The following is a 23,903-nucleotide window of genomic DNA, read 5'->3' on the forward strand; positions in this document are numbered from 1 at the left end:
GCGATGTCGGCAAGCGCCCGATGGACTTCAAATTCGGTATACTGAGCCATTAGGCGAGGAAAAATGCATCCTGAGTAAATGAAGCGATTTAGAAAAGGTTGAGAAAAGCGGTGATAATTTGAAGTTGGGGGTTATCTAGAACGTCGGTGGCTGGGCATCATTTTTTCGGTGGGCCAGAAGCAGGGGTGGGCCAGAAGTGGGTGCTTTGACTTACCACATTAAGCTTACTAGGTAGGCATGCAATTTCAGGGATCTTCAGCTTGCGCTTTTTCTTTAGGAAAAAGAGTCATTCGGCTCAACGAGAATAAATCGATGCAAATGTTCTGAGCAGGAATGCGAATAGGCGCATCGCCAATCTGGTAACGGCCCTGTCTCAACAATTCCAGCGTAACAACCAATGACTTTATTTGAGACAGCCGTGGGCGAAACTCAAAGGAAGGTTGTATCTTCATTTTAGTCGTTCGGAGAACATCAACGACCGCCGACCGCAGATGTTGGCAACAACATATCAACTTCGATGAATACTTCCTGTGCGTAACACGTCGTCCAACGACTAGGCTTTTTATTTCGGATAGCCATGTTATACCTTGCCGATCATTACCGTTAATTTGATTTGCTCAGAGCGCGGTGCGGAGAGCAAACCTGTACCATGGACGTGCTGCTCTTCCTTGATTGTCGGAGCGGGCAGATATGCGGGCGCCTTGCGAAAACCAATTGTACTACGAGTGGCTTTCATATAATTTGAGCTTTTATAGCTGCACTCGATGTTGATTTTGAGTCGAAGCTTCAATGATAACAATTGTAGACGTGCGGCATGTCGGCCGCCGCCGCATGCTTCAGGGCGAGTGGGTTGTCTAGTTGCGCGCATCTTAATCTGGCAGCTCCAATTTTCCCTATGATCCAGGACCGAGATTCGTCATTTTTGCTCGACTTGGCTAGATCTAACGTCCTTGCAGCCGCCCGTGCTACCCGTTTCTCAACTCTCAGTGTTACCCACCGGGGGTTGTTGAGGAAAGATCGTCGGTTACCCCATCGCAGCCTTACTACCCCTGTTGACAAAAGATCAAATTGAGAAAGGAGAAGAATGGTTCGGCATTGAGTTTCCGCCCCTCTTACTGAAAAGATACAAAAACAGAGACGAGGGCTTCTTACCGTGGACTATTCCCAGAAACATCGCTGAAACAAGTCACGTAGTCGTTCTTTGCCCGAGGGGATCCCCGGTACCTCACGATGCGCCTCACACTCTGCGTCCTCCTCGCCCAGGCGGTCATGGGACTGCCCCGACACAACCCTTTCATCAACACTAAGCGACAGTACGACCACAACCTTCCCCAAAACACAACCGATGAGTACGACTTTGTTTGCATCGGCTCCGGCCCGGGAGGCGGCCATATGTGCTCGAACTTGGCCATCGCCGGGTTCAAGGTGCTGCTTATCGAGGCCGGCGGCGACGGTGGTCTCGAGTTGATCCAATCCGTGCCAGCCATGAACCTGGCTTCGACGGAAGACTGGAGCTTGGCTTGGGAATTTTACGTCAACAAATACGCCGACACAGAGCTTGACAAGCGCGATTCCAAGATGACCTACAACACCACCGAGGGCAAATACTGGACAGCGTATAATGCCACAGGCAACCTTGGCACCGCCGCGACGCCCGATCAGATCCCCGAGAACGCCGAGCCGCTTGGCATTCTTTACCCGCGTACCGGGGCTCTTGGCGGGTGCTCTCGTCATAATGCCCTGTTCAGCTTGCAGCCCTACGACATGGACTGGGATGACATGGCTGAGCTCACTGGTGATGATTCATACGCGTCGGATAATATGAGACAGTACCTCAACCGGGTTACCAACGTAGCCTACCAGCCACACTCGCTCAATTCGGGCTCCTCAGGTTGGTATCCGATGCGATACACCTCGCTCATCACCGCCGCGACTGACATCAAGATCGTCTCTGTACTCTTGGCGGCCTGCACGGCTTTTGGCAAGACAATCATCGGAGAAGTCGCGGCCACCGCGACTTATCTCGCCAGTGTGTTGACATCAGATATCAATGCGCCCGGTCAACTCATGGTTCCTGAAGTATATCAGGTCCCGCTGGTGATGCGCTCAGATTCGAGACGCGGTGGAGTCTACGATTTGATTGTTGGCACCGCTCTTGCGACCAACTCCGACGGCAGCCGGAAGTATCATCTTGACATCATGCTTGAAACGCTCGCCACGAAAGTCACCTTCGATAAATCTGGCGAGAAGCCTCGCGCAAATGGTGTCGACTATATGTCTGGCGCAGCGCTCTACCGTGCCGACCCGCGCTCCAGGACCGCACAGCCATCAGGTACCGGCCACGTCACAGCAACTAAGGAAGTCATCGTCGCAGGCGGCGCCTACAACACGCCCCAGATTCTCAAGTTGTCAGGCGTCGGACCTCGCGAAGAACTCGAGTCTCTTGGCATCGATGTCGTTTTGAACCTCCCAGGAGTTGGCACCAACCTCCAAGATCGCTACGAGCAGACCATGGTCTCCAAGACCCCAACCTCATTCGCACTCACCGAGAAGTGCACATGGCATCCGGACCCGGAACTCGATCCTTGTATGAAAACCTTTGTCGACGGCACTACGCAAACTACTCGCGGCGCGTATGCCTCCAACGGTATCGCCATCGCCATGATCCGCAACTCGACAACCACGGAGCGCGGCGAGCCCGACGTCATCATCCTTGGTGGACCAGCCAACTTCACCGGCTACTACCCAGGCTGGTCGCAGGGCGCCATCGCCGACTCGAACCACTGGGCTTGGATCATCCTCAAAGCGCACCAGCGCAACAACGCCGGCACTGTTACCCTCCGCTCAACGGACCCACGCGACACGCCTATGATCAACTTCAAGAGGTTCAACAACGACAAAGACGCGGCCAAGGATCTGACGGCCATCCGTGAGGGATATGAGTACGCTCGCCGTGTCATGGAGAACGTGCTGCCGATTGGCGGTGTGCTCTCTGGCAGCAACGGCTCACTCGCCTCTGGGCTTGGAGAGATTTTCGATGGAGTCTTTGAAGAGGTGTGGCCCGGCGCTGATGTCACGGGCGATGCGCTTGACCAGTTCATTCGCGACGAGAACTGGGGCCATCACGCCGCGTGCTCGGCTCCCATCGGCCGCGACGACGACCCGATGGCTGTCTTGGACGGCGAGTTGCGAGTGAGGGGCATCGATGGCTTACGTGTCTCGGACTTGAGCGCTTGCAACAGACTGCCTGGGTTCTTCCCCATCATGTGGATTCACCAGCTGGTTGAGAAGGTCGCCGATACCATCGTTGCCGAGTACGCGTCGTAGAGTTGGAGCTTGGATGTTCTTGTGGAGGGCTTGAGATATTTAAATTAGGGGTGCTAATAATAATTGTAATCGAAACTTTCATCCGTTAAATCATCGCCATTGTTGAATGAGATCAAATGTGCATGCGCATGTTTCTCCTGCGGGCTTAGATAACTCCGATGCCCCTGATCTTTGGCTGAGTGACACCACAGACACCGGTTATGATAAGTAATCATGCAGCGGTATCGGTCTTCACGCATCTAACATTCACCGCTGCCGGATAGTGAAGCTTGATTCCCCACGCTTCTGGCAACTTACCGGTATATTGGTCCTGATCGATGAAGCCAGGCCCAATGAGACCTCATCCGGGGAGATCGACCTCGGACTTGCCCCACAACGGAATGAACCTCGGAGACAACTGACCTGATCCGTGCAACTCAGGCGACACAGAACTACGAGGATCTTTAATCTAATAATGAGCTGTCTACAATCACTAGAGATGTAAGGGTCCTCTCATAGAGGCCGACTATCCGCCATGACGCGGCCTCAGCTACCACCGTGATGATATAAAGAGACCATCAATGATTTAATCACTCCAAATCGCTCCAAGAAGATCGTGAGCCTTCCGACTATTGAAGCCTTCATCCTATTATGTCTTTCCTCAGCAAAGTGGCAGCCATCGGACTGGCTCTGCCAATCCTAGTTGAATCGACTGCTCTCCTCCCTCGTCAGGATGTCAACACCACTTGCGCCGATATTCACTACTTTGAGGCTCGCGGCACGACCCTGTCTTACCCTGGGAGCCTTATTACAATCATCGACCCGTTGATGGAAGCCTTCCCGAACAGCAACTACGCAGATATTGTATATCCCGCCACCGACGAGACCGGGAGCGACAGCTACTTCCAAGGGGTTTCGAATGGCGCGAAACAGATCACTGAATACGCGCAATCTTGCCCCAAGGCAAAGATCGTCCTCCTGGGTTATTCGCAAGGCGCGATGGTTCTGGGAGATATCTTGGCCGGAGGTGGCGATAACGGGATCTTGGGCAATTTGACCCAGCCTTCAATTGACTCATCCACAGTCGGCCAACACAGTAAGAATTCAAGTGGTCAATCAAAAGTTGGTAGACATTAACAGATAATCGTTCAGTTGCGGCGATCCTTCTCTATGGGAACCCTCGGCACATGCCGAACCAGACTTACAACGTAGGCAACGCGTCCGCCTTTGACGCCACAGGGGTGTGTATCGTCTAATTCGCTGAACTTGAAAACGCACCGACTAACTTCACCCTCTTAGAAATACCCTCGGACAGCCAAGCAGCTTGCTGCATTCAACCTTTACGCCGACAGAGTCCATGACTACTGCAACTATCACGACGGAGTCTGCGATGCTCGCGGAACAGGCAACCTCACTGCCCACATGGCGTATCCCTCAGACTATGATGCTGAGGCAGTCGCGTGGCTGGAGTCGATGTTACATTAGATTCATATATGTATCATCAATTGACTTCGCAACTTGCTCTTGATTATGTTGTGGACTCAGGTACCGGTATAACGAAGAACAGTTGATAGGGGCGGCTAGATACGTAGGTAAGTAGGGTGTGGATGGAGTAGAAGGGCTCCATATGTCTCCTTTAGTCATATAAAAATTCACACAGGAATCCTTCGCAGAACGAGTTCCAGTAGAACCCCAGTGTGAATCTTTGTATGACTAAAGGAAACATCAGGATACCTCCTACTCCACTCACACCCTACGCATCTAGCGTCAAAACCAGTAAATATCGTGTTTCGAACGGAAGCCAACTTTTCTCCACCCCCACAGACAGTCCACAATGATCTTAGTCCCAATCAGCATCATCAGAGGTGATCGTGTGCCTTGCGCTGCATATTGACAATGTCCCCAAGTGCTGATTTACCGGCTCACTTGGAAAATCCATCACGGATTTCAATGAACCTCAAGTACCTGTCCTTAGCCCAGCGTCTGCACCTCTTGCCATAGATGATCATGGGCAAGCTGGTACCCATGATAACAAAACTCAGGACGCCAAGAACGATGAAGCAGTTCTCCATGCCGGTATCGAGCCAGTAGCTAGCGACGAAAGTGAAGACCATGGCGATCGTGTTGTTGATCACTGCAACGCCCACCATGCCCTCGAGAACCATTTCCCTGCACAGACATTAGTTGAAGAGCCCGGATGCTGGTGTTGTCTTAACTCACGGGAAAGCATCGGCAAGGTATGCCAAGCTCAAGTCTCCGGCACATCCATAGCCAAAGCCAATGAAGCCGAGTCCAACATACGGAACGGGCCAGTCCCATCCACGTGCTGATCCAATTCCAAAGAGCCACATGCCTGTTGGGAAGATAATGGTGCATAGCGCCATGAGATAGAGACGGAACTCAGCCTCCATGACGCCCTTGTTTCGCTTGATCATCCACTGCATGAACTTGTCACTGCCGTAGCCACCGTACGCGCAACCAATCAGACTGCCAATGAGGGTCGGTAGGTTCATGTTCCCAACTTGCGCAGGCGTGTAGTTCCAAGGCTCTCCGTACCACCAGTCCTCCTGTACGGTGAGATAGAACGTCAGACAGATATTCTGGAGACCCCACTGCCAGCCGGCGTACCAAACGGCGGGGAAGGTGAAGACGCGGAGGGTGTGCCAGAGGCGGTGGAAGTACTGTTTCGCGCCGGTACCCTGGAGATTGGGTGCAGGAGTGATGATGCGAATCCTATCCCAGTAGGTCTTGGGCCGGGCATAGGAAACAGAGGCACGGTGCCGGGCGGTCTCAGTCCGCCCGAGATCAACATCGTGACTAGTGTGTTCCTCCACAAGCTGGCTGCGCTTCTGAGTCGCATCATTTGCGCTTGTATCCTTTCCATGAGAGCCATTCTCTGAAGTTTTCTCTGCGATCGGGGCGCTGTGTGGTGCGTGATCAATGTCACTAGTCAAGTAGCTGTCGCGGTTGAACTCCGTTTCCTCAAGCCCGAAGAAGAGCACGATCAGACTGACGCCGCAGATGATGGTGCCCAACCAACCGATCCAACGCCAGCCGAGATGGCTAGACACGTTGGCACCAATCAGAGGTCCCAAGTAGGTTCCAATGGCCGTTGCAAAGGTGTAAATACCGAGCACACTACCGGTCTGGTGCTCAAACCAGATGTCGAGAAGAGAAAGTTGGACCGTCGCCTCTCCGACTGACTCCGCAGCGCCGACGAATAACTGCGACCACACAACGCCATTGACGTCGGTGATGCGCGCGTACCAGATAAGACCGCCAATGTTGAGCAGCATCGAGATAAGATACCCAAGGCGCCGGCCGTACAAGTGAACGAGCGGCGAGCTCAGCAACGTCCAGTACCCGATCGCAACGAACAAAACACCCGCGCCGGTGTTGAACACGTCGTAGCTGATGCCGTACTCCTCATTGACGCCGTCCGCGCCCGAGCCGGCGTTATTCGAAGTGGCAGCCGTCAGGCCCACAATGTACAACACCAGACAGGAGTGCCAGATTTTGCGCGCAAGCGACCATCGCAGGGGGTCATTGGGGGAGTCCGTCGGCTGCGGGACGAGGACGATGTCGCCGTGCTTCAGGAGCGACGCATCGCTGGAGAAGGTGCTGCCATTCTCGTCGTAGAGGCGGCGCGTGCCGGGGATGACTTCGTGTTCTTCAAAGTCGCTGGTGTGTTGTGGTGGAGCGGCCATGAGGGCGGAGAACTTTCGCTTGGTCGCGTGCGCACGCGAGCGATCAAAGATAGCGTTTTTTTTTTCCTTCTTTGCGCCGGGGCGCAATTTGGGTCTGCAGTAATGAATTTTGATGATAACTTCGTCTATGAAGCCGACGCCTCCAGCGTCGCTATTGTCAACTTGGAAGCATGCCGTGTCTTGGTGATCGAAAAGGAGGAAAGAAGGAGAGAGGCGAATTTTCGCAAAGAAAACCGAATTTTCTTATCTTGAATTGGACCCAATTAAACATAAGTTTTAACGGGTGGCCGGCCCGGTCCTACGCAGGACGTCATCTCACTTTGGAGTGGTATCGGGGGCCTCAGAACTGCTTAGTGCAACTTGGAGAGTGGGTTCCCGTGCTTATTGCCGTCGGTCGGGCTTGAAGATTCTGCGGCCCAAAGAGCGAGGGATGGGATAACAACGGGGGTATGTAGGATTCGGGGTTGATTCATCAATATCGGTGTTATGAGGGCTATGAAACATTGTCATGTGAAACTTGAGATAGCAATCGATCACAGGACCTTGATCTTTTAAAAAGAAGTCAACACGAAAACTCAGACCTTGAACTGATCATGAACGATGAATGTGGGATGGTCGACGAGGACCAGAAGCTGTCACCTTATCAGGACCCATCCAAGCCCGTCCGAGTCAGCCCAGCCCCACGAAGCCGGCAACCCCTGTCACGACGCAGGAACGCAAATGCGCGGTCCGTACCGCAAGAACTCACCTGCAAACATTCTGGCATTTGCTTGTTGGTCTATCCATGATTGGCCCAAAGGTTAAACTGAAGGCGTAGAGCCAAAATTACTCCACGTAATGATACGTCTGCATCCCGTCCCAACGACAGTCTCTAACTTTCCACAAATTGAATGGGGCTGAAGGTAGAAGATGGAATTCGCTAGTGTACTGCATAGCATCTGTGTGTCTAAGAAGTCAGCATCTTCCCCAGCGGACTTCAACTTACCCGCGACGATGATAATCCATTCATAATGTCAAGATGAACATCAGTCGTCGAGATGGAAGAGATTGGCTCAGCGCTATTGCAATATGACAGGCAGCCACTACATCTCTTGGTCTCAACGGCTGTGCATCAAGACTTACGCCATCACGTGCTCGTGGCCAATGACAACCTCAGATGCATCAGCAAGCGCATTCTCGAATTTTAGCTAAAACTTGGGAGGATTTGGAAAGGTTGGGTCTGGCCCATCTCCAGACTCCCACCTCCAGCCCAGGAGGACCCCCTGTTGATGGTCTTCAGCTAGGCGCCGGAAAGCGGGGTTTGAAGGTGATGCTACCGTGCTGCCTAAAGACTCAAAACACCGCCATAGAAGGTGAACCACTTCTTAGGCAACCATTTAGAGACCCGAGCCTGTGGCCCAAATCGACCTTTACAGAGTCCGATATACGTCGAGTCCCTGTCTACATTCCATTAATCTGGTCATTGCAGACTCATGATTGACTGAGAAGGCGATGATTTGTGGCGTCATGCAGGGGTGTTACTGAAGTCCCTCCTTCAGCGTGCCGGCTGCCAGTTTTGAGTCTGACATGCATTGCCAAGCGCGAGCTGAAGCGGCATCCGGATCTAATGCAAGGCTTCTGGGGTCTAAAATCAGGCGCGGCTCAGAAGAAAAGTGCCCTCACTGGCCAGCGAATTCGCGATCGGGAGAGTTGACCATGTGGTTGGCGGATAGGAAACTCTTCCCCTGGCCGTGGGAAGATGGGCCCGCAGCGTTGAATCCTACGACCTCTCCATACATAAGTGAACACCGCTGCGCCCCCGAATGATTTCTACCAAAGTTCTCAGCGTGTATGTCTTGGCATTGCCGTTCAGCGATGTGGTCATGAAAGGATAGATGCATTGAGGCTGCCTCTTTTCGCGATCCGATCCAAGCCCTACGCCAGCTGAGCGGGTACAATCGAATCCTCCGAAAGTTAATCAGGCGTAGCCCCGGCCTGACTACCGGAATGGCGCCGCACGACACGGAATCACGGACCTCGGCGCTCGGCGCCAACGATTACTTCACCGGTAGCTACGGTCGGCCATCCACGAAGCCTTTCACAACGAAGGAAAATGACGCATATCCAATGGAAACTCCTGTGGATATTCGCCCGACACCGGACAGCCACCATGGACTACTGAGCGATCCCACCTTTAGTTCGGAAAAGGGCAGCGCGAAGGCAGGTGGGAATTCTATCCACCGCGTGGAGAATGTGAGATGGCGCCCGGTCTGGCTCCGACCAGTTACTCTATCGACCTTCCTGGCGCTGTTCATCGCCTTGACAATCGCCCTTCCCGTGATGCTTTGGTACTCGCAGGAGAACGATGGCCTTGTCAGAACGAGACAGAATCTTGTCTACTTGTGGCGATTCGGCCCAACCGCAAGTAAGTGCAATTCAACTGAGGACGGGGGATAGACTGCTGACTTTCATTGATCCTAGTCCTAACCATAATCTCCTTGTTTTGGGCCCGAGTCGAGATTCAAGCCATACGATACATGCCTTGGATGGCCTACCGTCGAGCACAAGAGCGGGACACAAATGAAGATATATACGATCTCGATTATACAGCCATGCTGTCCCCCGCAATTCTCTTTCAATCCTTGAAAAGAAAGCATTACTTCGTCTTCCTCATCTGTTTTGTCTCTCTCATCCTCAAAATCCAGATCGTTCTCGCGCCTTCCCTCTACAGCCTAGCCGCCATCCGAGTCTCCGAACCGGCCGAAGTCCAAGTCCTCAACTCCTTCAACACAACCGCTCCGGCGACGACTTATACAGAAGGAAGCGCTTACTACACGGCGAAGGCTCTCGTCAACTTCGACATGCGCTTCCCCTTTGGCGTCAATGGGAACCTTGCATATCAGACCTTCAAATTCAGCAACGGCACCGCGCGCGGGACGACCAGCTCACCCTTGAGCGTCGACGTCGACGGCTACTTTTCGAAAATCGAGTGCCTGAAGATGGAGGACTACACCGCGTCCGCACCAGTCGTCTCCAGCTTCAATTACCACACATTCAACGTCAGTCTTACGTTTCCGGGCTGCGACGCCCAGGTGCCTGTGATTAGCGACAGGATCCTATGGGACAAGAACAAGACTGCGAAAGGACAGACTACCGGAAACTGGGTGGTCACCAATTCGGTTGGCAAGCCTTGTCCGAACTTGCCGCAGCAGTTCAACCAGTCGCTTTACTACGCGGCGAGATTCGGGGGCTCGACCAAGAATGCATCGCAGCCGGACTTCCTTAACGTTGCAGCGGTGCTCTGCACGTCTACCGGCTGGGTGTCAAAGGTCAGAGTCGTCGACGACGGTGTCAGCCCTAACGTTACAGAGTTGGCAAACGTAGTAAAGACGCCTGTCACTGCTGACCTATGGACGATGCTCAACTCGGCCATGCCCGAGGCTGGTGGTCGTTGGGGCACGACGGGTGTTGGCATGGTCGCAGGGCCGGTTGATTCTCTCTCCCAATTCAGAGGGGAATCGCTCGCAGTGGCAGTGAACGTCTCGAATCCGTTATTATACACCAACGAGATCCTCCAGTTCGCGGTATTGAATATGTCCCAAGCCCTTGGACCCCTGCTTGGACACTATCGACTTCGGGTCGATGACGAGTCCCAACTAGCTGTGACCGGGTCTACCGTCGACAGCGTCAGCAAGCTGGTTGTCAATCAATGGGTCTGCTGGACCATGGCAGCGCTGTTTGCTCTGCTCAGTCTTGTGGTTGCATCAGTATTGCTTCGGCACACGAGTCGCACTGCGGTCTGGTTCAGAGACCCCGCGACGATTCTCGGCAACATGATCTTCTTCAAAGAACATCCTGACCTCGCGGACCGCGTTGCCCATAGTACCTCTCCGTCAACGGTCTGGAGCCATTGCGATTTTACGCCACTGGTCTTGAGAACCTGGGCTCGAGGTTTGTCTTCTTTGCTCACATTCGCCATCGTTGTCGGGCTCTTGTACGCTTTGAGGGTCTCGGAGACATCGCAGGGGTTAGCAACAGTAAGTGAGGAAGGGTACCTTCATTTGCTTTGGACTTCGATCCCAGCTCTGGTCATGCTCGGCGTCTCCCTGTACACAAGCTGCTGCGACTTCGCCTACAGGGGCTTAGCTATCCTCTCGTGTCTTTCTACTCGCTCGTGCAGTGCGAGGGATCTCGATGTTTCCTTGATGGATATGCTGGGCCTTCGAGCCCTCTACCTTTCTCTAAGGAAGCGCGTCTGGGCCGTGACATTGTCACAATCACTCGCGATTACTTGCGCCTTCCTTACGACATTAGTATCTGTCATTTTCACGGTCGAGTCTATTCCCGACTCCCACAACATCCAGCTCCAACAGGAAAGTTGGTTTGGCTCGACAGAGATTGGGAGAGGGCTTGACGGACTATCTCTTTCGAGGAGCAACCGGCAACTCCTGAGCAGTCTTGTGACCAGACAAGGTGAAGCGTCGCTGGCGTACCCAAAGAACACCTACGATGACCTTGTGTTCCCGGTCCTTGGTGGTGTTGACACGGTTCCAGTATCACCAAACACAACAATTACAGCCACGGTGCCGGCGGCAAAGCTGCACCCGATGGAATGCTTCAATGTGCCCGACTCAGAGTACAATATCAACATCACCAACTGGGTAGAAGAGACAAAGTACTACGAAGCCATAATCACTCAGCCGTTTAGCTGCCCCAATGGCTCCACAGCTGCGTTGTTGAACCGCTTGGACATGGGCGTCGCTACGAATCGACTTGGTGTCTCGTACATGGCGGATGTCTTCTATTCTCCGCAAAACACGGCCGATATCAATATGGCCTGTAGTCTAGGCGTCAACGCCACTGACTACGAGTACGCATCATGGAGATATCAGACGTACGCTTGGGGCAAGTTCTCGACGGAAAAGAATGGCTTCGATTACTTCTCAATGTGGAGATGCAACTACACCTGGGTCGAAGCAACCACGCAGGTTCATCTGGCCGCGAATGATGGCGAGTACGTCTTGGACCCCGAAAGACCGCCTCAAGCAGATCTGTCTACGATCAAGCCATGGACGCCTACTCTCGACATACCCCATGTCGATCAACAATTCATCAACATCCAAGTTGGCGATGCCTATCCCCAACTAGCCGTCGCCGACTTGCTTGCTGGTTGGATCGGCGAACAGTTCAAAGCGTTGATAGAGCCGTTTGGAAAGCTTCCTCTCGAAGCACTCGGAGACGCAGGCCAGGATGAAGAGATCCTGCAGGGCCTCCAACACAACTACGGTCTTGTCGCCGCGCAGCTGGTCAACATCGAAAACCGATACAACCTGACAGCACGCTCCAGGAACGCGGCGCCACCTGACCAGCTTCCAACTTTAGAAGCAGTCGTCAGCGACAATGGGAGACGTCGCCTGGTGCAGAACGCAACAGTCACGTACATCTTGGTTGCGATCCTCGTAGCCGTGGCGTTGACTCACATTTCCGCGGTACTTTCAGTGGTAACTAAGCGAATGGTGGGCAGGAATTGGCCATTCCACTTGGATGTCAAGGGTCTGGCTCCTGATGGGTTTCACAGCATGGCGACCATGGGTGCACTGTTGCGAGGGTCCAATGCGTCAGATAATCTGCCGGAGAGCACCCAGTTGTTGTCGACAGACGAGCTTCATGGCAGGCTATCCGATCTAAATTTCCGGCTGGGATGGTTCCAGCGTGCGTTGGGGCAAGCAAGAGTGTTCACGATTGGGGTCAGAGGGGATGGTGACTTTCAGTACTTGGGCGGCAAGACGGCCAAGGTCGATGATGGAGGAACGCTCTAATGAAGTAACGGTCTGTATGATAGCGTAAAAGTAGAAAGTTCATTCACACAGTCATGAGGTATGTATGCTGAGCGGAGTTCGTCCGACAAAAATGGGCGCCTGGACCACATGAAGTGAGGGCATCAAAAGAGCAAAAGAAGGTCCATCCAGGATTCGAACCTGGGCTTACGGAAGGGACTGATTGTGAGATCAGAATCCGACGTCCTAACCAACTAGACTAATAGACCGACTGTTGAATGAATGCGAGAGTCGCCATTGCTGATTGTGTGGGATGGAACCAGGGGTTGAAGCCCTCGGAGTGGGTACTTCACGATGCATGGGTAGACCGGCCGAGAGTGGGGTGAGAACCTTCCGGCCGAACCTCTGAGAGAGCCACCGCCTTCTATTTCTCAGTATCTCGAGTTTTAATCGACATTCCGACTCCAAAAGCGTAGTTCATCTAGACTTATAAAGCAAGCAAGGGCAATGAAACTAAGAAATGAAGCCCGCAACCTAGCCACAGGAAGCAAACACATATCCAGCCAGCCATTGAACTGGAGTTCTTTGAAGTTAATACTCAGTACTAGATACGAGGAGGACATTTTTGATCCCAGTGGTTACCTCAATAATAGCTGAGGCAGCAATATTAACCAAATTTACGCAAGCATCTCGGTTGCCATTATGACCGAGCCCAGCAGCCGTAGACACCGAATGGAGGCGTCCGCAAGCGTCATGATCACATCGACGGGAGCACGAGGTATCTCATTGAGGTCATAGTATGCCTCAATTCCATGGTGTTGTCCTTGACCACGATCCTAGACTAGTTATTCCCCTCTCCTTCGGGGATCAACATGCGATGTTGGCCGCAGCCAGAGACCAGCGACGAAGACGGAAGAAAGAGCCAGAAGGGCATTTTCCAAGTAATAGCCAGTCCAAACAACTTTGGTCCAGCCGACATACGTACTATCCCGGCACCGTAACCTTTCCGTCTTCTACTTGGTCAAGCCAGCCACAAGACCGGCGAACGAGCAGAGGACGGCGACGAGACCACCGACTTTGATCAGGTAGTTGAAAGCTTCAAGACCCAGGCCACCGGCAAAGGCGCTCTCGCAGAGGCGGATGATACCGACGGCGAACACTTCGTCGAACATGTGCATGATCAGAGCAGTAAGCCACTCTGCAAGTAACAGTTAGCAATTTTGCACATCGCGGTCTTGTTCAGGGGAGCTCGGGAGACTTGCCACCAACGAACTCAGGCATGCCCCAGGCGATGACACACAAGACTGGTCCAGACACGAGGCCGGGAGCCGCCATGACAGTCAAGCCAGCGCTCATGAAGGACAGGTAGATGAAGTTGGTGGAGCGAGTGATAACCCAGTAGTGGAGGGACGCAAAGGAGTTGTGGATTCCAGTCTTGAGCTCGATGACATATTCAACAATGAGGTCTCCCAGAGTTTCGATAATGGGGACGAAGGCGGGGTCGTCATCATGGTGGGTTTCGCAAGGATCCGCGGTGACGATGGCCTCAAGGTCATCGACAGAGTAGAGGCCCAATGAGACGATGCGAACCAGGTAGGAGAATGCATTCTTGCCGAAGCTGTGAGCATGGTCGCTGGCGGCAGACACAATGGCCTTGATATCACGCTCGACACCCTCCTTGATGCCCGAAAGCTTGTTCTCGATGGTGTGCTTGAAGTCGTCGAAGGAATCGATTGGGCAAATGTCCATGGAGCCAGGAACGGCATAGATATTGTCGCCAGCCATCTTGAAATAATCGTCCATATAGGTCTGGTTGGCGGAGATCTGGGTAACGGCAGAAGCCTCAGGAGAAGCAAAGCGATGGTCGTAGGGAACTCTGACGGTCTCAGCGCCGACACCGCGGAAGAAAACGCCGCCGAACCAGCCAAGAGGGAGCTGGTCGCGACGCTCGCCCTCGCGCTCGTCGTACTGGACGCCAAGCATCATCAGAAAGATGCCGGCCAGCAGGAGAAGCATATTGATGGCCTTCATGATGAGGGCTGGGGCGATTTCGATGTGTTTGATGAGAGTAGCAATGAAAGTTTGGTAGAGTAGGAGGTGGTGATAATTCGGGTTGCTTTGGTTGGAATCAAAACAACAAGACCAAAATTAATTATTTTTCTGAGTGCCTGCCCACCAGGTCATGTGACGGACCCTTCTCTACTGTTTAGACGCGTAGAAATATGGCTACATGACGCTTGAGGTGGTTGTGCTTAGACGCGTAACATGGCTTTGGTGCGTGGTTGTGAATTGACGACTAAGACAGACCTTGCAACTGCTCACCACTACAAACTCGGCGAGTTGCGTACCTTAGTGAGCTCTGAACACCTGCCAAAGACCCACTGCAGAAAATTCCCAAAGGACAAAGGGGAAGACAGGAAGCCATTCCTCGTTTCATGAAATAATTCTTGCTTTGCTAGAGTTAAATGCTGAAGCAGAGACAAAGCTTTCACTACCAGAAGAGCTGATATTTGAGGCAATAAAAGTTCATCATAGATGCTACATAGACTCATATTCGATATCGTGGGACTTTTGTATTGCTTGAATGGAAGTTTGATTCTAAAGTTGCTACTTGGAGGTTCTGCTGCGAGTTGTGTTGTCCATGGGTCCGATGCATACAGCGAACTGAAGGGCACTCAGATCGTGGAGAAGTGATGCGGAGGCTGGCAGTAAGGCTACTGCCAAGAAAAAACTGCAATTGAAGGCTCCGCCATGAGAAGTACGAAATAATAATAATTCCACATCTGGACCTCATATCCTACCTGTACTTAATGATACGAGCCCAAGTGGATGATTACGTCGTTGGGTTCACTCAGTCAGTGACCGCTACTTCGATTTGGCAATTGCAGATTTCGAGACGCATATGCAATGGCACAGCTAAGGCAGCCGTCAGGCGGTGTTACTCGTCACAATGTGCAAAAAGTCAGCAATGTGACCCAACAGCTGCAGCGAGACCAGGCTGAGACCATGTTGGTGCTTCGCCTGGAAGGAAGCCCACACACTCAACAAGGCGCTAACCGCAAGCGACGGTCTGCTTATGCCGGTAATCCCACGCCGCATGAACGGCGGCCTCTGGACTTTTTCTACTTTTTTTCCACTTCTCGTCCACTTCGAACCATTACCGAACACAGCCCCCAGCCACGAATCCATCGGGGCACTCTGTTTGCATTTCTCCTGAACAACCAAGTCAGTTTCGAGGATCAGGCTGTGAGGGCCTGAATCATTTAAGCAATCATGTTTCCGAGCGTATTTGCCCCTCCCGCAGAGGAGTCGTGTGCTTCCAGTCTTGGCTTTGCGACTGGGACTGTTACAGTGGGACGGCAGCTTTCATTGCCGCCTTAACTCCCGATCTTGCACCTGACCACAAAAGGAGCCCAATATGAGCTTGCACTTTACCGATAAGCTAGCATCTCTCAAACGCCTGATTCACAAGCTTCGAAGCAAATCTCGAAAGCGCCACAATGAATTCTCAGAGAAGTAATTTCCACCAGATATGCTGTCCCGAACCCAACAATACAGCCTAATTAACCAAACTTCGTTAGGGAGAATTACAATGTCCGCCATGGCAAATGCTCGGCGCCCAGCAGAAAGGACATCTATAGAAAGGACTTAAATGCTGGAGATCGAGAGCGAGTTTGGGGCGGGGAAGATGCAGAAGATATTCAACACACAATTTCTCGGCATCCGGAGTTGACAGCAATTCCGCCCTCGCCCGAACGCGTGGGCCCCGGCTTTTCAGCCAAACAAGAGCAGCTGAACAATGAGGCGCAGCAGCAAGATTTGTCACCTCCTCCGCCTCCTCAACGTCGTTCAACACGTTCAAAGACTTGGGAGAGCGTGAAGAGCGTCAGCGTCAGCTCAATACGATCTGTGGCCACAGTAGCCCAGAAGGCCCTCGTGTGCATGCCCCGGCTGACGCGGTCCGAGTCTCACATCCCTCCTCAATTCATCCGCAATTCGGTAGTGCCAAGGGCAGAGCCAGGATCGCAACCTGAAGAAATAACTGAAGAAGAAAACGACCAGCTATCACACGAAGTTTCTCACAACTCATTCGCAAAGTCCAAGCATCCCACCTTCCCACTGGACAAATCGACAATGTCAGATTCCACAGAACTGGCGACTATCCGAGCCAAACTGAAGGAGCGCGAAAGAACATCCGAATACTTCAACCAGATATGGGAAGATGAAGCACTGCCGCGCTTGAAGGAGACCATGGTCAAAGGCAACATCACAGACTATAATATTTCGATTCAGGCTGACTACAGCGAGTATGGTGTCCTCAGAATTGTGGAAGTTGTTACCAGGAAAAGGCTACCAGACAACACAAATCAAGAGCTCAGAAGGAATGTCTCCAAGATATTTACGCCGGAGAGGTCACTGCACGTTACCATATCTTTCACCATCGGAGTCGTCAAGCGCACCTCTGGAACAGAGGAACCGTATGCTTCACCTGGTAACGCTCGTTATCACTCACCTCTAATGGTTGGTGACTCTGTTGGATTTGAAAAGGGTGAATATGCAGCAACCATCGGTCCAGCAATCAAGTGGGGTGACCGAACTGGGTGTCTCGTAAACTTTCATCTTTTTTACGGAGCCCCAGGTGTCAACGAAGAGCAAGAAGCGCCGGAATGTCATCTTGTGCATCCAGCAGGGATCGACTGTCCCACGGGAACAATTCCGGTACGCATTGCGAAAATTGGCGCACACTCTGGATATAGGATGTATCGGACTCAACGAGCCTCGAGATCTTTCCAGGAGTTCGCTCCGAAGGTGCCACCAGATGAACGAAGAGTAGAAACCGACTGGGCATTCTGTGATCTGGAAGGCGAAGGCCTACTGCTTCAGAATTGCATTCGATATGCCCCAGATGGCAGAGAAGTGGAACCGCACTCAAGCCCAATGTCAGACACAATGAGTATCAGCCCCAAGCTTCGAATGGTCCGTTGTACTGGTCGTAGTAGCGGATTTAGGTACGCGGTCGTGTGCGAAACCCCGATTATTGTTCAGCAGGGCCCGGACCAGCCTACTACTCGTGAATGGTATCTCGAAAACGCTCCAGGACTCTTGGCCGTTGAAAAGTGGAACGCTGGGGGAATCGGCATACCGGGCGATTCCGGGGCAGCCATCATTGACGACGAAACCAGGGCATTCATCGGCCATGTTTGGGGGCGCAACCATTACGAAGAGGACGCACCCACTGGTCCTAGACTAGCCTACTTTTCACACGCCATGGACATTTTTGATGACTTCGAATCACGTTACCCCGCAATGGGCCGTCCGAGACTAAGGACCGATACCGACACAACTTCATCAGCTCCTATGCAACCCGTCGCCGGTGGCCGAGATCCCAGCAACAGAGTGACATTTGTTGATGGAGAGGTTCCACGTCGGAGCAAAGCTGGGCTGCCGATTTCAGTAGTCAAGTTGCTGGGCAGATCACTTTCTCAAAACAGTCTCGCACATAGCATAAGTAGTTCTTCGGGGACTACATTCACTGAGGAAGGAATTACTCTAGAAATTGAAGCAACGGGGAAAGACATCGGTGACTTTCAAAGTCCAGGGAATTCGACGAGGAGCATATCTTTAAGAGGCTCGGATGATGGGTTGAGGACATAAACCGTCTAAGCTGCTGTGTTCTCCATACTTTCGGCTGTTAGGGCTAGTTTCTTTCTTTCCACGTTTTCTTCATAAGTACGTTCTAGGTGGGGGTTGTCATATCAATCGGTTTGTTATTATTGATGTCATTATGTACAGTTTTTCACGTTCAGATCAAACTACTTTGTACGCATTCCTTCATACAACTCATTTGTCGGCGTAGATCTCCATGGATACCACAAGTTTGCTTTGATAGCCCCGATGGGAGTCCCTAGACATCGCGCTGACCCTAGATCTTCGCAGGAACAGCAGTGAAACCGCAAGCAGCGGCAGCAGCAGTGACGGAGGTGCCGTAGTACTGCCAAACGTTCTGGGCGTTCGCACACTGGAGGCAGGCGTCGTATCTGGCGATCCACTGGTAGTTCTCACAGTAGCCCGCCTCGCGGGACAGAGTGATTGAGGTACCTGGAAGCAAAGATTGATCAGCATGAGACTCAGGTCGCGTGAACAAATACTACACTTACCGCAGTTCTCGTGGCAGAGGTAGGCGGGGGTACCGGGGGCAGGAACGTCCTGGCGCTTGGCGAGCATTTCCTCGGGGAAGTCCCAAGAGACCTGGTTGCGGGTGACAAGAGGGGTGGCAGAGACCAAGGAAGCGGCGAAAGCCACGGCACAGGTGATGGAGAAACGCATCTTGAAGTTGTAGGAAGAAGTTTGGTTGTAGATGTGGATAGTGAGGCGCGAAAGATGCTGGATGAAGATGTCTAAAGAACTCTCCCTCAACTGCCCCGTACCAAGCAACCCTTTTTATCTTCAACAACCTCCGATTCTGCCTGAACTCCTCCCTCCGGCATGCCCAGAAACTTAGTCCAGAACAGGAAGTTCGTCCCTTAAACTGCGCCGACCGATATCGCGCGCGCTATTGGCATGAATCTTGGCAAAGCAACTCCACGGTGCCATCAGCCGATCCATCCCAGAAAGGAGCGGGCTGCTGAGCGTATTCAGCGGGGCCGATTCGACCGAGAACCTAAAGGGCTCCAGCGGTGGGCTCGTCCCATCTAATCTTATCAGATCATCTGATAATCAGCATCCCTGTCTGGGTCCGGGACAAGACTTCTGAACTGGATCGTCATATCCGAGGGGCCCCCCACGTATGCGACCCTAAAACTCTGATTTACGAGCTTGTTATGCAAATGATATTTTAAGGTGGCGGACTCGGACCAGCCCCAGAGCACATGTCAAAACTGCCAAAGGCCTCTGACAGCATCTTGGCGATTCAAGTGGAACTTCTTCAATCTAATGATTGAACCTTGACAATGGGCTCAACTGGCTAGGCACAATCCATTCATAGGTTCAAGGCAAAACCAGGGCATTTATCGTATCACATCGGTACTGCGGGCAAATAGGTGCTTGATAATCTCTCAGACCAAACCTGAGTAAGAAACAAGTAAATGTCCACTCTCGGCATTTTGTATTTATGTACACGCTGTTTTGCGTCTTCAAGATAATTAATATGTACAACAAAGCAGAGTAATTACATGGCGGAATCAGAGAAGTGGTTAGGTGGCGCGCTCGCCACTGAATGCATTGAAGGACTGGCTCCTCAAGCGGGGGTTCTTCTCAAACGCCCAGTTCCTGGCATCGTACAACACCAGAGTTCCGTTTGACAATTGGATATCCAAAAGATAAACGAGGTTAAGCGTCCAAGCTTGACGGTCGCCCTGAATGCTTCCCATCGTGAAACGCAGAACATCATGGCCAGTCAGGGTCTGGTTGTACACGGCTCGGAAGTTCTTCACGTTGCAAACCTCCACGGCTTCGGCAGTAACATCGGTGAAGCTCGTGATACGATTCTCGGCGTCAAACTCGTGCCCAACAATGACGCTAGAGTTGTCACAGACGAAACCGTCCAAGTCGCTGGAGTGGGACGTCTCCACGCGAACATAGTCCCATGGGCCCAGCGAGGCGGGAATCTCGGCCTCAACCGTGAACAAGCTGGCACCGTCATAGGGCGATGTCACCAGTCGGTCGTAGATAGTTGATCTGTCCACAGCTGTGTAGTACACTGTGGCTTGGTGGACCTTGTCAACGGTGGGGAACTCAACCACATATGTGCCTTGCTTCATCGAGGCGGCAAAGGCCGGCGTGAAGCGGCACATGAGGAAGAAGTCGCCGACCATGTTCTTGTTCCAAGTAGTCCAGTCAGCGAGGGCAATAGTGTACAGGCGGGTTTCCGCGTCGAAGGAAGTGGACCCTGCCTGGGCACCAGATGCAGACAGTTGGTCGCCCTCGGCGATGTCGGTGATCTCAGCGGGAACGGCGAAGGTCAGGACCGAGTCTGCCGCAACTGGACTGGGAAGGGAGATCTGAACATGGAGTTCCATCCAAGCCTCGGGATCGGTAATGAACGGAGTGTCTTCGCGGAGGCGCTGAAGCTTGAGAGAAGTGAAAGCACCTGATAGACCAGTTGGCGTGGCAGTGGCGGTGAGAGTTGTGGTGGGGCCTGGAACGGAGATAGGAACGGTCGTAGCGACGGCGGATGTTGTAGCGGGAGCAGCCGTGGAGCTCACTGTGGCAGACGCAGTTGCCGAAGGTTGTCTCGTGGTGAAAGTTGCATTCTGGCCCGGGATGGGATCATTGCCAAGCTGGATCGAGAACGGGTCCGAGAGGAAGAGCTGCCAGTCCTTCGGGTTGTATGCGTCTCCAAAGATGCGCAGAGCACGCGTGAAAATGCGGTAGCGGCCCGAGGGGATGTCCGTTCCGTTCGCGAATGCACGGAAGGTGATGAAGCTACCCTGGTTGAAGCGGACAACTTCCCTCATGGGGAAGTCCATGTACCCGCCGGGGACAACGGGTTGGGATCTGACAGAGCCAAGCCAAGCCTTGGATCCGGAACCATGTTGGGGTGGGTACGAGAACTGTTCAGTGGACCAATCCACGCCGACCAAGTCAACCGAGAACTCATATGTACCGTATCTGAAGGCGAAGTAGGTCTCTGGTGATTCTCCCTCGGCAGGACGATAGGCCCGGCCCTGATAGTCGATCGGAAGCAGGTCACCATTGGAATCATCATATCGGTACGACTCTGGGCCGTGGTGCAGCGGAGTCCAGTTGTACGTCGAAGCTTCGACGCCGATATAAGGAACGGTGATCAGGTCGTCATTAGAGCCCGCCAAGAGGACTTTGCCACTCCAAAGTGCGCCACTGTCGGCATCGAGAGATGGGGCAGACAGAGTGACCTCGATCTCCTGAGTAGCTCCAGCAGAAACAGTGACAGTCTTTGCATCCGCAAGTGAGCCGGCAGCTGACAGGAGAGGCGGGTAGTAGACGTTGGGGTACCAGATCGAGTTTCTGGATGCGACCGTAGATGCCGGGATGTGAGTGATGTTATAAGTCACTTCTTCGGCCCCAGTGTTCTGGATGCGAATTGTATGCGTGGTGACACGGTTGTCGGTATCATTCAGTGAGAGGGTCGGCTCAGAAAGCAAGACGGTCGTGCTGTCAAACAGCTTGGAGGCGTCAATGAGGCCAGCACCTTGCTGAGCAAGAGACGCAATCTCCGCCACGACACGGGCGTCGCCGTTGTCAAAGGCAGGGAGAGCTACGGCAGTCGAAGTCAGGCGGCGGACAAACTCGGCACGATCTTTCTTCGCATGCGCAAACCACAAGGCTGCAACGCCAGAGATGTAGGGCGTCGCAAACGAGGTCCCCGAAGAGATGGAATACCGATTGTCGGGGAACGCGCCATAGACGACACCACCGGGGGCTGAGACGATAGGCGAAAAGCCATTCTCGTATGTTGGGCCCCATGATGTGTAGCTCGAGATCTGGCCGGAACTGGGAACCTCTGCGGCGAATGCCGCGGGCTGGGCGTCTGCTTGAATCTGAAGACGAAGAGTGTAGTTCTTTCCAATCTGCGTCGAAGCCCAGTCACCGACGGAGGAAGTCGTCACTGCCATCAACTTGAGTGTGTCGGACCAGGGGGTCACGTCAGACATGTAGTAAGCGCCCTGCTTGTACGAGTCGAAGAGGATGCCGAACCCGAAGCCGCCGCTTGCGATGGAAGAGTATGAGCTTGCGGGAGGGCATACACCGCGCTTAGCCAGCACGGCCGAGTCTTCAGACCCAGAGCCAGCGATGTTGCAAGAGTCGCCGCTGTCTAGAACGATAGGGACATCGACTGTCTGATTGAACTTGGTGCCATCGGGTGTGACATATGAGATTTTCAACGATTGACCGCTGGAAGATACGAGCATCGCTGGCCATCCAAGAGTCTGTGAAGCCTCAACAGACCCAACCGAGACAACACCGCGGCCTGCAGCAGGAGAGCTGGCAAAGTACGGCCCCATCTCACCCGAGTTACCGGCAGCGATGATGATGAGTCTGTCCTGAGCAATCTCGCTCGCGACGCGGGAGAGAACGGAGTTGGCATAGCCAGTGTTGCTTCCAATGGACACCGAAATAATATCGCAATCGTCTGAGTCGGCAGCAAGCATACCCTTGAGGACCATGTCGTTGGAAGTCGAGTCCTCGCACCCAAAGACCTTGTACATGTAGATCTCTGAGTCAGGAGCAACGCCAGAGAAGTCCTTATGCGATGCCGCAATGACGGAAGACACGAAGGTTCCGTGGCCGGCGCAGTCGGTGAGCTCAGTTGAGTTGGTCTCGATCAGGTTCTTGCCGCCAGCAACCTTGCCGATCAGAGCTGGGTGCGAGACATCAACGCCACTGTCAACAACGCAGACGCGCTGACCCGCGCCAGTGATATTGCGCTCGTGAAGCTCGTCAACGCGTGTGGCGATATGCGGGTTCCACTTCTGCGAGCCCGTGGTTACTTCAAAGGATGCATCCAGGGTGATAGGATACACAGGCCAAGCGCCAGCCACTCCGGGGGTACTTTTGATGTCATCTAGAGCGCCGGTGGACTTCTCGTTGATGATCTCCACCGAAACGCCCTTGAAGCGACCGGAGATGGCAGAAAAGTCGTCCTTGACCTTAGCGTCGTATCCCAGGGATGTGATGTGGTCGACAACAGAGTCTGCGACTGTGGCGTCCTGTCTGGCGTTCGGGCCGGTCGAGGCTTGGAACTCGACGATATATCGGCCAGAAGCGGCTTCGGACGCCGGAGTGGTCAGGCGATTGCGGCGACCGGTAAAGCTGCTCTCCTCGGCCGCCGCTGGATTGAGTGCGGCAGCGAGAAGAAGCGCTTGCGCGATGCTGTACCATCGAGCCATTGCCGGCAGTCTTGATGAGATCGGTGGAATTGGCGATTGATCTCGAAACCTCGAATGTTGGTTTGACGGTTCAGGCGAAGCGAAAGCCAGGGCGGCAAGGCCTTGGGTTACTATTTATTGCGTTTCGTTGCATCGTTGTTCGCTTTCGCAGGGCCCTACATCGTGAGAATGCACCCACTCTCACGAGGTCGCGATGCTTAATCTCCTCTTCATTAATTACACTTTTATGGGCCATGGCGCCGGTAACCGGCATGTAGCATTGATGC

The 23,903-nt window shown here is 53.1% G+C and overlaps 7 protein-coding genes and 1 non-coding gene across 8 annotated transcripts; 3 read left to right on the forward strand and 5 right to left on the reverse strand.

Annotated features, from left to right (window-relative positions):
- Nucleotides 1–1,230: 1,230 nt before the first annotated feature.
- COL26b_012817 (uncharacterized protein) lies at nucleotides 1,231–3,327 on the forward strand (the record flags this gene model as incomplete). Its single annotated transcript, XM_053185453.1, has 1 exon — nucleotides 1,231–3,327. The coding sequence occupies one exon, from the start codon at nucleotides 1,231–1,233 to the stop codon at nucleotides 3,325–3,327; it is 2,097 nt and encodes a 698-aa protein (XP_053030577.1).
- A 1,901-nt stretch (nucleotides 3,328–5,228) lies between these two features.
- COL26b_012818 (uncharacterized protein) lies at nucleotides 5,229–7,013 on the reverse strand (the record flags this gene model as incomplete). Its single annotated transcript, XM_053185454.1, has 2 exons — nucleotides 5,229–5,475; nucleotides 5,527–7,013. The coding sequence occupies 2 exons, from the start codon at nucleotides 7,011–7,013 to the stop codon at nucleotides 5,229–5,231; spliced, it is 1,734 nt and encodes a 577-aa protein (XP_053030578.1).
- A 1,986-nt stretch (nucleotides 7,014–8,999) lies between these two features.
- COL26b_012819 (uncharacterized protein) lies at nucleotides 9,000–12,811 on the forward strand (the record flags this gene model as incomplete). Its single annotated transcript, XM_053185455.1, has 3 exons — nucleotides 9,000–9,417; nucleotides 9,603–10,874; nucleotides 11,076–12,811. The coding sequence occupies 3 exons, from the start codon at nucleotides 9,000–9,002 to the stop codon at nucleotides 12,809–12,811; spliced, it is 3,426 nt and encodes a 1,141-aa protein (XP_053030579.1).
- A 138-nt stretch (nucleotides 12,812–12,949) lies between these two features.
- On the reverse strand, nucleotides 12,950–13,038 carry COL26b_012820. Its single transcript has one exon. It is a non-coding gene; the product is annotated as a tRNA-Gln (tRNA).
- Nucleotides 13,039–13,782: 744 nt separating this feature from the next.
- On the reverse strand, nucleotides 13,783–14,800 carry COL26b_012821 (uncharacterized protein; the record flags this gene model as incomplete). Its single annotated transcript, XM_053185456.1, has 2 exons — nucleotides 13,783–13,967; nucleotides 14,035–14,800. 2 exons carry the CDS (start codon nucleotides 14,798–14,800, stop codon nucleotides 13,783–13,785), a joined length of 951 nt encoding a protein of 316 aa, XP_053030580.1.
- A 2,103-nt stretch (nucleotides 14,801–16,903) lies between these two features.
- On the forward strand, nucleotides 16,904–17,361 carry COL26b_012822 (uncharacterized protein; the record flags this gene model as incomplete). The annotated part of the gene is made up of 2 exons (XM_053185457.1): nucleotides 16,904–17,247; nucleotides 17,346–17,361. The coding sequence occupies 2 exons, from the start codon at nucleotides 16,904–16,906 to the stop codon at nucleotides 17,359–17,361; spliced, it is 360 nt and encodes a 119-aa protein (XP_053030581.1).
- Nucleotides 17,362–18,692: 1,331 nt separating this feature from the next.
- COL26b_012823 (uncharacterized protein) lies at nucleotides 18,693–19,096 on the reverse strand (the record flags this gene model as incomplete). The annotated part of the gene is made up of 2 exons (XM_053185458.1): nucleotides 18,693–18,868; nucleotides 18,928–19,096. The coding sequence occupies 2 exons, from the start codon at nucleotides 19,094–19,096 to the stop codon at nucleotides 18,693–18,695; spliced, it is 345 nt and encodes a 114-aa protein (XP_053030582.1).
- Nucleotides 19,097–19,962: 866 nt separating this feature from the next.
- COL26b_012824 (uncharacterized protein) lies at nucleotides 19,963–23,637 on the reverse strand (the record flags this gene model as incomplete). The annotated part of the gene is made up of 1 exon (XM_053185459.1): nucleotides 19,963–23,637. The coding sequence occupies one exon, from the start codon at nucleotides 23,635–23,637 to the stop codon at nucleotides 19,963–19,965; it is 3,675 nt and encodes a 1,224-aa protein (XP_053030583.1).
- Nucleotides 23,638–23,903: the final 266 nt, after the last annotated feature.

Source organism: Colletotrichum chrysophilum, assembly GCF_026319265.1.
Source record: "Colletotrichum chrysophilum strain AFK26 chromosome Unknown scaffold_192, whole genome shotgun sequence".
Classification (NCBI taxonomy): domain Eukaryota; kingdom Fungi; phylum Ascomycota; class Sordariomycetes; order Glomerellales; family Glomerellaceae; genus Colletotrichum; species Colletotrichum chrysophilum.